The following is a 10,894-nucleotide window of genomic DNA, read 5'->3' on the forward strand; positions in this document are numbered from 1 at the left end:
TGGATTTTCCGTTCCAGTAATTTTCTTTCCATAATTTCTAAATTAGTGGGTATATATTGCAACTAAAAATGTGTCAGTTTGCCAGCTTTATCAAAATAAGAAAGGAATAGAAAACAATCAAATTATCCCCTTCTGGACGATTTTGAAAATTTTCGCTCTCCAAATCATTTCATTTTTCTAAACCCGTTTGAATACGTTTGGTCAGCGTTTGTTTCCGGGTAAATTCAAAGTCCCAAGAGAAACTCTATTGTGGCTATGTTGCGTTGCATATTTAAAGATTAAGAGTTTCCTGGGAAACAATTTCCGAATACGTTCCGTCTCTTTTAATCCCTCACAAATTGAATGTTCCGATAGCATCATATGAATATATTCCTGCAACTGAATACACAATCAAACAAACCATCTTCAAATTTCCATGGATTAGCATCACTCTCATAATTACCATTTTTTCATACCAGCCATCTTCCTTTTGGTCGCATTAAGCTGTGAACTTAAGGGAAGAAAAACATTTTTGCCTTCAACGTAGCAACATGTAGGATCAGATGTAAGAAATAAAGGCCAATAGAGCAAACATGTTTTGAGCTTTGCCTATAAAAGTACATCATTTAAAATGGTATAAGCGTATCTTGTTGATCAGACAACTGCAAGTCGTTTTGATCAGTGGTCATCTACGTATGGTATCACGATGAATGCTTTCTTCTCTGTTTTGGCTTTGGTGGTTCTGCCGCTATGCCTTGGTAAGCTTATGGATTTTTATTTATATTACGTTATTTCTTAGTGTTTTTACTTGTCATTCTTATCTCAATTTTTTGCACCTCCTTTGTGTGAGTTTGTTCGTATCGTTGTAATAAGAACGTTTCTTTACCATCATTTCAGCTTGTGACAGCAACCTGTCAGGACTATCTGGGACATTTACATCTCCAAATTACCCTTCAAATTACCCAGATGGTAAAACCTGCACAACAACAATAACAGCCCCGACAGGAAAAATTATCAAACTTAAATTCACGGACTTCGATTTAGAAGAAGCGAGTGGCTGCTCTTTCGATAGCGTCGAGATAAAAGATGGTGCAATAGCCAAGAAGTACTGTGGAAAGCAAATACCTCCAGAATATGTTTCAAAGGGCAACATAATTACCGTGAAGTTTGTCAGTGATGTGATAACAAACGGCAAAGGGTTTTCAGCTTCATATGTTGTCAGCGGTAAGTTATTTTTTTTACTGCTGTCTATTTTGTCATGCAATTAAAGCAAGTGCAAGTTGAAGCATTTGCAAAGATGGATCAGAATAAAGACCTAGCTAGCTTTCTCTCTCCTTCTCCTTGGAAAGGTCATACAATTGCCCCTTGGCAAGAGATTAAATCGAAAATTTAATCTTGGCACAGAAAATTAGCAGAAGAGACTCTAAGAACAGGACCATTGTTGTTGCGAGTTATCTTTTCTCTGAGGCTGCTGAGCCTCTTTGGATGTAAATCCAAGTCTAAAAAGGCGTTTTAAATTTATACAACTTCAGCTGGCCACGTGCTACACCCTTTTGAGATTGCTTTTGAAAGAAAAGAGTATTATCCAAGCATTCCGCATCTTAAGCAAAAGTAATCGCCAAAGATCTAAAATTAGGAGACAAAACATCATAATTTAAGAATGACAAGGCTGCCAATTTGTAAGGCTGTTTTCTGATGGTCTAGACTCATCTCTTTGACAGGGGGTTAAAGTTAATAGTACATTTAGCGTGAAACATTCGGAGGCATGCTACAAGGATCAGCTCTAGCACCTTTTTTTATTCAACATAGATAGCGTTTTATACTCTGTGGATGTTTTATACTCTGAGCAGTATCAGACGAAAAAGCATTCAGTAGTATGTTGTGAAATGTTCGCTTTTTTTAAAGCCACTTTTAAGTTCTGTACTGCAATAAATTGTTTACTATAGATCAATTGGAGAAAAATATATATATATTCTTTCTAAAAAGAGATGCACATTTCTTGAACCCTTCCAATAAAGAAATGTGGAAAAGAAGAAACTAGATGACTAGTAATATCAAATCAATTTTTATGATTGGTGTATTCTACAATGGATTTGAAAAGTACTTGGAACAAAAAGTAATTTCTTTTAATTGTAAATCTATTTTCGATTCATGCCTAAAAAAATAGCTGAGTGGCTCCTTCCCCAATTAAAATGTTGGAAATACACTTCAGTCATCCCAGTTTCAACAAAATAGGTTACGTTAAAATGGTGATTGCTGTGGTGAACTTTCCATCATTGTTTGAAAGGGAAGAGGAAAAGCAGCCAATGTGAATGAAGGAAAGGCAGTCCTTTTTTATAGAATTTTGGCAGGTATTGCCAAAAGAAGGTTCTTAGATGAGGGTTTTTACTGTCGCTAATCCTTACTTTGCTTGATGTACAGATCCTCCACCACCCCTTCCACCAGCGACAGTGAATGCAAAGAACTGTGGCACTACAAAGGTAGCCCAATCCAGAATTGTTGGTGGCAAAAATGCAACCAAAGGTGCTTGGCCATGGCAGGTTGGACTTTTCAGTGAATATGGATCCTTATTTTGTGGTGGATCTCTCATTGCACCAAACTGGGTTGTAACGGCAGCACACTGCATTGATCGGTCCAAGCCAACAGAAATTAAGATCAGAGTCGGTGAACTTGATACGAATGTTAATGAAGGGACCGAACAGAAGGTGGACGTTGAGAAAGTGATTCCACACCCAAGATATCATGTTGGGTATGTTTTTATATAGAGTTATAGATAGGCCGTTACCGAGTGGAATACCATTGCATTTTCAGATGCGGTAGAAATTTCGAATAAAGTATATTTCGAAGGGCAGGCATTGTATTGAATGCATTGATAGAAGCAGAGGTAAGTAACTCGCTTTGCTGAACACGCTGTAAAAACACGATATGTGATGATGATTTTTATTACTTAGAAAAGGTGCTGATGACTGTGTGTACCACAAGCTCAACAACGATGTTGGTTTATTGAAACTTGAAAGACCTGTGATGCTTAACGATCATGTCAACACAGTTTGTCTTCCACCACAAGGCCAAAACGTTCCTGTTGGGAAACTTTGCTATGTTACTGGTAAGATGACTTTGAATTTGTTAAGTCCTAGAATTCATATCTATTCATTTGCATGAATAATTTTCTTAAGAATATTTGAATCTCCAAACAGGTAGATGGACAAAATCAAAGATGGTCTATACCTGAAATAAAATAAAGTCCTCGAGTATTGATGTCATAAAATGTTTCTACCAACTGTTCTAGTCACAATATTGCCAGAATAAATATATGGCACTTTTCGATAAGATCTCGGGTGTGCACTATAATGTTCTTTGCAAAGAGCAACAGTATCCACTTTAAGTGTGCGCAACCTTGAACTGTTCAAATCAAAAATATTTGAAGTCTTTTAACAGATTGTCGATAAGTAAATTTCTATGGTAATTTTTTTGCTCTCAAATAACATTCCTCCTCTGCACTCTTTGTGCTCTGGCGACCATGAAATTTTTTGTCCGTCTGCTTCAGCAGGTGCGTGGCAACCATGGCAACCATGGCAACCAAGGGATTTCTATGATGGCAATAGAGTTCTGTGATGATGCCAATAAATCTATTTTCATAATTTAACAATTTTGACCCAACGACCAGGATGAGCTCTATAAAATACATCTAACTATGCAAAATTAGTCAAACGTGTTACAAAGTGACTGAGATATGGCCACATGTGCACAGGCCCTTCCCTATCAAACCTGTAATTTGGTTGCTGTTCTAAACTTATTGAACCAAGTCAAAATGACAATGAGCAAACTTGAAATCTTTTCGAACATATCTAACTGGTTGTGACTTTTTGGTAGAACCTCAAAAATTCTTGAAGTTGACTTAGATATTGAAAAAGAAATTTGAGCCTTAATTTGTAGTGCTATCTCTAAATGATCTTAGACCGGTTTAAGCTTTGCACCATTGCATATGTTAACATGACAAAATATAAGCACTGGAAAATTTCTAAAATTTAGATCTTTAGTATAGGGAAAAAGAGATTTCCTTATTGTTGTGAACAACAAGTGATACCGTAGATAATCAGTAGTCAATTGACAGCCCTTAGCAAGGGGCACCTAACATCATAGCTCAAAACCTTTATGAATAGTAAAATTAATCAAAATTTAAATATAAAAGCATTTCCTCTTCTAAATTCTGCCTAGAATAGCAGCAGTTTTTCATTATACTCATGTGGGTAGTCAGGAATTTGACATATGGGGCCCAGAATTTTTTTTACAAACATAAAGAAGTGACTTTATTTGAAATAAAGTACAGAGCTAATGCTCAAACATGAACTTACTAACACTGTCATCGGATAGAGGGTTGAGAGGCGACATGTGCACATTTTCAAACTTAGTACAATCAGCACAAATTTTGGTTTGGGTCCCTCTAGCCCCCTGGCCCCTCCTGCTACACCCCTGATTATACTTAATTGCTTGACTTATTCCTGAAATTTTCTTTATTTTTAGGCTGGGGAAAAATAAAGCCTACAGGAAATGTCCACCATATGTTGCAGCAAGCTTACATGCCGATTGTTGATTCGACAATCTGCCAAACCAAACTCACAGCGAGCGATCCTTTCATGAAGCTATCCAACCAAATGGTCTGTGCTGGTAAAGAGGGCTCAAATCAAGACTCCTGCCAAGGTGATAGTGGTGGTCCACTTGTATGCTTGGACGTAGCATCAAACAAATACATTTTGCAGGGTGACGTAAGTTGGGGATCTGGTAGCTGTAATATTGATGAAATTTACGGCGTATATGGGCGTATGTCTGAGTTCAGACAATGGATTGATGATACACTGAAAGCGAATTGAGAATACTGTTATGAAAGTGTGATCACATTGTAGTTTGTAGTTTGAATAAAAGCAAACATTGTAGTTTGAACTTCTTGTTGTCAATAATAACAGGAATTGCATTAAAGCTGTGCTTCTCTATTTTTATGCTGCTAGAGTCATACAATCAAGGGAGTAGTGTTTAGGAGGCTCGTGGGGGCTCCGTTCCACTAACGCCATAAGTACCCATTTTTTACTTTTCATCTTTGCTTTTTCTGATTGTTTTATAGGGGCTTCCCTTGTTCTTTTTAAAACATTACATGCCTACGTAAAAATGCAGCTTCTACTTACGTTTTTAAGATGGTTCCGAATCGCTTAAGCTTTGTGAATGAATTAAAACTACATTATTATACAGAAATGCACGCTAAAATCTGGAATTTTATGAGTTTTCATTCAAACTTTTGCCTGGTTTCTGAAGTATGAAGCTTTTGCCGCAAGCATTAAAATTCGTCAAAATTTCGCACATTATTCACAACCATCTTCAACTTTACACAAACTTCCAGTAAAGAGATGCCAAGAGAGAATACTGAATGAGCCAATATGAATCTAATTATTGGAAGTTTACAGCATAACAATTTCAAATTAATTTTGCAACACCCTAGCAGTTTTAGTCAATTTTCGACCAATTTTCAATTCACTCCTACAGGAATAACTGAGTTGCCCCTTCCCCACATAAAATGCTGGAAATACACTTCAGCCGTCCTAGTTTCTATAATACAGGTAACGTTCGCATGGTGCAATTTTCAAGAGAATTACCCAACATTGTTTGGAAGGAGGGGGAACTGCTTATTTGAATGACAAAATGCTGTTGGTGTTCCAAACCTTTGCTGTAAAAGCAGGTATTGTAAGCTATAATGAGAATATTTATCTAATAAGAAGTGCAAATGAATTGGAAACTCAATCTTGGAAGCAGGTAGTCTTATGTGATATCTTTTAAGTGATATTAACAGGAATGCCTAAACAACGAAAGTATTGTATTGTATCGAAAGTATTGTTTATAGTTTACGTAGCATAAACGGTGCCTGTTTTACGCTAGACACTTAATATAATCTTTTGACAACCTTCTATCTTTACACAACTTGGTATCTCATTTGCAAATGTTTCAAATAGCAGGAAAATGCTGAACAAATTCATACTGATTTTTAGAGGAGACATTGGCGGCTAAGACCAAACATCAATTTGCTACGCGCATTCACTAAAATATATCCCATGCATCATAATCACCCTGGTTATGCTTTGTTAGCATTTTTAAAATTCTTGACACATCGCTGGTTTCAATAGCCTAAAGTTAGCAAATTTTACCAACTGGACACACAAAGAAGGCAGCCAAATATTTTTAACATCAATAAAATCTTGTAGCTAAGAAATTAATGGTGCGTGCAGCCAGTGAAAAAATCCTACTGACATACATTTTTCAATGAAAAGAGTGATCAAGAAAGAATTTTTGTCTGCATCAATCTTTGCATTTTTTCAGCTCACATAGAAACGTGTAGAATCAGATGCCAAAAAACAAAGTAAGCTAAGAAAATAAACTGAAACTTTGGCTATTCACAACCATCTTCAACTTTACACAAACTTCCAGTAAAGAGATGCCAAGAGAGAATACTGAATGAGCCAATATGAATCTAATTATTGGAAGTTTACAGCATAACAATTTCAAATTAATTTTGCAACACCCTAGCAGTTTTAGTCAATTTTCGACCAATTTTCAATTCACTCCTACAGGAATAACTGAGTTGCCCCTTCCCCACATAAAATGCTGGAAATACACTTCAGCCGTCCTAGTTTCTATAATACAGGTAACGTTCGCATGGTGCAATTTTCAAGAGAATTACCCAACATTGTTTGGAAGGAGGGGGAACTGCTTATTTGAATGACAAAATGCTGTTGGTGTTCCAAACCTTTGCTGTAAAAGCAGGTATTGTAAGCTATAATGAGAATATTTATCTAATAAGAAGTGCAAATGAATTGGAAACTCAATCTTGGAAGCAGGTAGTCTTATGTGATATCTTTTAAGTGATATTAACAGGAATGCCTAAACAACGAAAGTATTGTATTGTATCGAAAGTATTGTTTATAGTTTACGTAGCATAAACGGTGCCTGTTTTACGCTAGACACTTAATATAATCTTTTGACAACCTTCTATCTTTACACAACTTGGTATCTCATTTGCAAATGTTTCAAATAGCAGGAAAATGCTGAACAAATTCATACTGATTTTTAGAGGAGACATTGGCGGCTAAGACCAAACATCAATTTGCTACGCGCATTCACTAAAATATATCCCATGCATCATAATCACCCTGGTTATGCTTTGTTAGCATTTTTAAAATTCTTGACACATCGCTGGTTTCAATAGCCTAAAGTTAGCAAATTTTACCAACTGGACACACAAAGAAGGCAGCCAAATATTTTTAACATCAATAAAATCTTGTAGCTAAGAAATTAATGGTGCGTGCAGCCAGTGAAAAAATCCTACTGACATACATTTTTCAATGAAAAGAGTGATCAAGAAAGAATTTTTGTCTGCATCAATCTTTGCATTTTTTCAGCTCACATAGAAACGTGTAGAATCAGATGCCAAAAAACAAAGTAAGCTAAGAAAATAAACTGAAACTTTGGCTATAAAAACGCGAGAAATATCACCGTTGTTGTATCTCTTGTTGATCAGACAACGCAAGTCGTGTTGATCAATTGCCTTCTGCATTTGGTATCAAGATGCGAGCACTTTTCACTGTTTTGGCTTTGGTGGTTCTGCCATTATGCCTTGGTAAGTTTGAATTGTACTGAATTATTCGTACTATTGGTTATTATGCTATGTTACATTTTGTATTTTTCTCTAAATCTGTTTCAGTTTTTAAAGAATTTGGCAGCATAATGAAAATTTGTGCTCATTTGTTAAATAAGCTTAATTCGGTACAATCCATTCATTTCAAGCTATAGTTTTAATATAGAAATTGTTTCTCAATAAAACTTCTTTGGTCAACAAAATTCAACACTGCTAATACTTACTAAGGATTTATCATTTAACCGTAAAAAAGTTTGTCATTTAATGAAACAAGCAGTGCCATTTGATTCATAATGATAATATTTATCACAATTCTTTTCAAGCCTGCAATAGAAACCTGAATGGAACATCTGGAACATTCACATCTCCAAACTACCCTTTGAATTACCCAAATGGTCAAAACTGCCTCACGAAGATTGCAGCACCCATGGGAAAGGTGATCAAACTGCAATTTGCAACCTTCAGTTTGGAGGATACTGGCTCCAGCTGTATTTTTGACTATGTCGAGATCTCTGATGGAACAGCTGTCAAAAAGTACTGCGGAAAGAAAATTCCTCCAGAATTTATTTCAAAGGCTAACACCCTTGAAGTGAAATTTGTCAGTGATTCCTCGATTACTGAGAAAGGATTTTCTGCATCATACCTTGCTACAGGTGAGAAATGTTATTTTGGTTTCATGTCCATTGCCTCATTTCGTTTCTTAAGGCAGAGAAGTGAAGCGAAATTTCTCGATGGCCGAAGCAGAAATGAAAGCTTTACAGACTCAAAAAATTTTCTTATAAAACAGTGAAAACTAGAACTGGTCAAAGTGAGGTTACTGAAATGGGTTTGCTTACAATGTCATTTTTCACTGTGACCGGCCATGCAAATGTAACTTCTTCTAGAATCGGATGAAAATTTTGTCGTTTCTTATTATGCAGCAGAAGATGGTTTCCAAAATATTATAAATTCAGATATATAAATTTGTGATTTGCAGACCCTCCACCACCACTGCCACCAGCAACAGTGAATGCAAAGAACTGTGGCACCACGAAAGTTGCTCAATCCAGAGTTATTGCTGGTCAAAATGCAACCAAAGGTGCTTGGCCATGGCAGGTTGGACTTTACACAAAATACGGGACCTTCTTCTGTGGTGGATCTCTCATTGCACCAAATTGGGTTGTCTCTGCTGCTCATTGCCTTGAAGGCTCAAAGCCAGCAGATATCAAGATCAAAGCCGGTGATCATAATACACAACTAAATGAAGGAACAGAACAGCAGGTTGATGTTGAGAAAGTGATTTCACATCCAAGATATCATGTTGGGTATGTTGTTTTAAATTAATAGCTGCTAGAACTCCGATAACGAAACATTTAGCTTTAATCTGAAACATATACTACATAGAATTTTTTTTGGATTCTTGGCATGGACTCGACTAAGGTTGTGAGCAATTGGCTGAAATTTTCTCGAACATTAATTGAAAGACGAAAGGGAAATAGTTGTTTGATATCGTAGTATTTGATAAAGATTTTTTCAGTCAAAGGAAAATGTAGGGACTTCCTAGTGTTTCTAGTGTTGCAAATTTCAGAAAGTTCTGTCTTTCGATAAGACCGTTTCGATGAAATCTCTATGAAATATTTCAAAAGGGTGTGTTTTGAGAATACTTTCTATGAAACGATAACGAAACTAATCATTGGTCTGTTTAAAAGGCAATCTTCAGATGGCTGTGTTTACCATCAACTCAACAATGATGTTGGTTTATTAAAGCTTGCAAAACCAGTGATGCTTAACGATCATGTCAACACGATATGCCTTCCACCACAAGGACAGAATGTTCCCGTTGCAACCCGTTGCTACATTACTGGTAAAATATTGCATAATTTTCATTAACACAGCCAAACTATATATCTTTACTTGGCTTGTCGTTTCGAACAATCTTCTCCATTTTGCATTGACCAAGATTGGTGGGAAATGAATACTACCTTTTCTGGCAGCTCGTCTCACAAGCGTTTTCTGCCTACCAAATCTGTTTTGACTTTTAGTTTGTGATACCCAAATACACAAAAGGAGCCACGTGAAAGTTTTTCGTTGCAGCAGAATACAGGGCAAAACATTGAACAAATATATTCTCTTAGTTTGTTTTGACTAGCACCGCTTCTTCTATTGATTTTACACAATCCTTGTCTTTGAAGATAGGAACGGTTTTTTTAATTGCTTCTTGAGGTAGGCTTATGTTGCAGTTACTAACACATTGTTACTGTCTTTGAAAGCAGTTTTTACTCACTATTCTTCAGATCTCAGATAAAACTGCGGGAGCACTACTTACAACTAGCTTACACATAAAACTTTAAAATTAAAATTGTTTGTTTTTTTCTAGGCTGGGGGAAGATCAAGCATCCTGGGGACAGCTACCATTTACTGCAGCAAGCAGTTCTCCCAGTTGTTGATTCAGCAGTATGCCAAACTAAGATCGACCAAGTAAAATATGGTTTGAAGATGTCCAACCAAATGGTTTGCGCAGGTGAAGAGGGTTCCAAGAAAAGCGGCTGTCATGGTGACAGTGGTGGTCCATTTGTTTGCATGGACGTATCCGCCAATAAGTACATCTTGCAAGGTGACGTAAGCTGGGGCTCAGGTCGCTGTGATACAGCCGATGTCTTCACAGTGTTTGGCCGTATGTCTGAGTTCAGGCAGTGGATTGATGACACACTCAAGGCCGACTAAAAGGATGATGCACTTATTATAACAACAGGTCTCTAAATTATAAAATGTGATTTAAAGTTATTAAAATCAACATTTTAGAAATTAATGCAAAGCATATTCTCTTTTGTTTCAGCCTCTGTTCCACATAGGTATATGTGTTTTGTTTTCTCATTATGGTTTGATAAATCTGTTAGCAAATTAACATCGACTAGTTTTACTTAAAATAATTCTACTTCTACTAAGTTAAAGGTCCATTTGCTACTAAACCTAATAGCATCTAGCATAAGTCGTTCTTTCCCATTTAAAGGACAGCAACTCAATAAAAATATTTCAGGAATATTGGCTCAGCATGTGCCATAAAAACTTAAAGTGCCGTAAAACTGGGAAGAGTTCACACCATACTAAAAATCCCAGAGAGCAATTTTGCAATAGCAATTTTGTGTCAAGGAGTAACCACTTGAAATATCAAAACTAAGCACAAAATATTGATCTCCCCAAATTACTCCCCCCCCCCTCCAATGCTTAGAAGTTTGGTGTCTGAGAAACGTGAAAAAC

General features: G+C 36.4%; 1 protein-coding gene across 1 annotated transcript; it reads left to right on the forward strand.

Moving 5' to 3' along the window:
- The first annotated feature begins 580 nt into the window (after window positions 1–580).
- On the forward strand, window positions 581–10,456 carry LOC135680973 (ovochymase-1). The gene is made up of 10 exons (XM_089113786.1): window positions 581–737; window positions 877–1,203; window positions 2,401–2,728; window positions 2,931–3,085; window positions 4,504–4,845; window positions 7,541–7,639; window positions 7,981–8,310; window positions 8,634–8,961; window positions 9,346–9,500; window positions 10,014–10,456. Exons 1-10 carry the CDS (start codon window positions 686–688, stop codon window positions 10,358–10,360), a joined length of 2,463 nt encoding a protein of 820 aa, XP_088969912.1. The 5' UTR covers window positions 581–685; the 3' UTR covers window positions 10,361–10,456.
- Window positions 10,457–10,894: the final 438 nt, after the last annotated feature.

This window comes from Rhopilema esculentum, chromosome 18, assembly GCF_057945365.1.
Source record: "Rhopilema esculentum isolate cy_ngs chromosome 18, ASM5794536v1, whole genome shotgun sequence".
NCBI lineage: Eukaryota > Metazoa > Cnidaria > Scyphozoa > Rhizostomeae > Rhizostomatidae > Rhopilema > Rhopilema esculentum.

Excerpts from the sequence above, each read along its gene's own strand:
- LOC135680973 (XM_089113786.1), top strand. The coding sequence starts at position 686 with ATGAATGCTTTCTTCTCTGTTTTGGCTTTGGTGGTTCTGCCGCTATGC. Across the intron at positions 2,729-2,930 it reads CACCCAAGATATCATGTTGG|AAAAGGTGCTGATGACTGTG; the intron begins GTATGTTTTTAT and ends TTTATTACTTAG. Across the intron at positions 8,962-9,345 it reads CATCCAAGATATCATGTTGG|GCAATCTTCAGATGGCTGTG; the intron begins GTATGTTGTTTT and ends TCTGTTTAAAAG.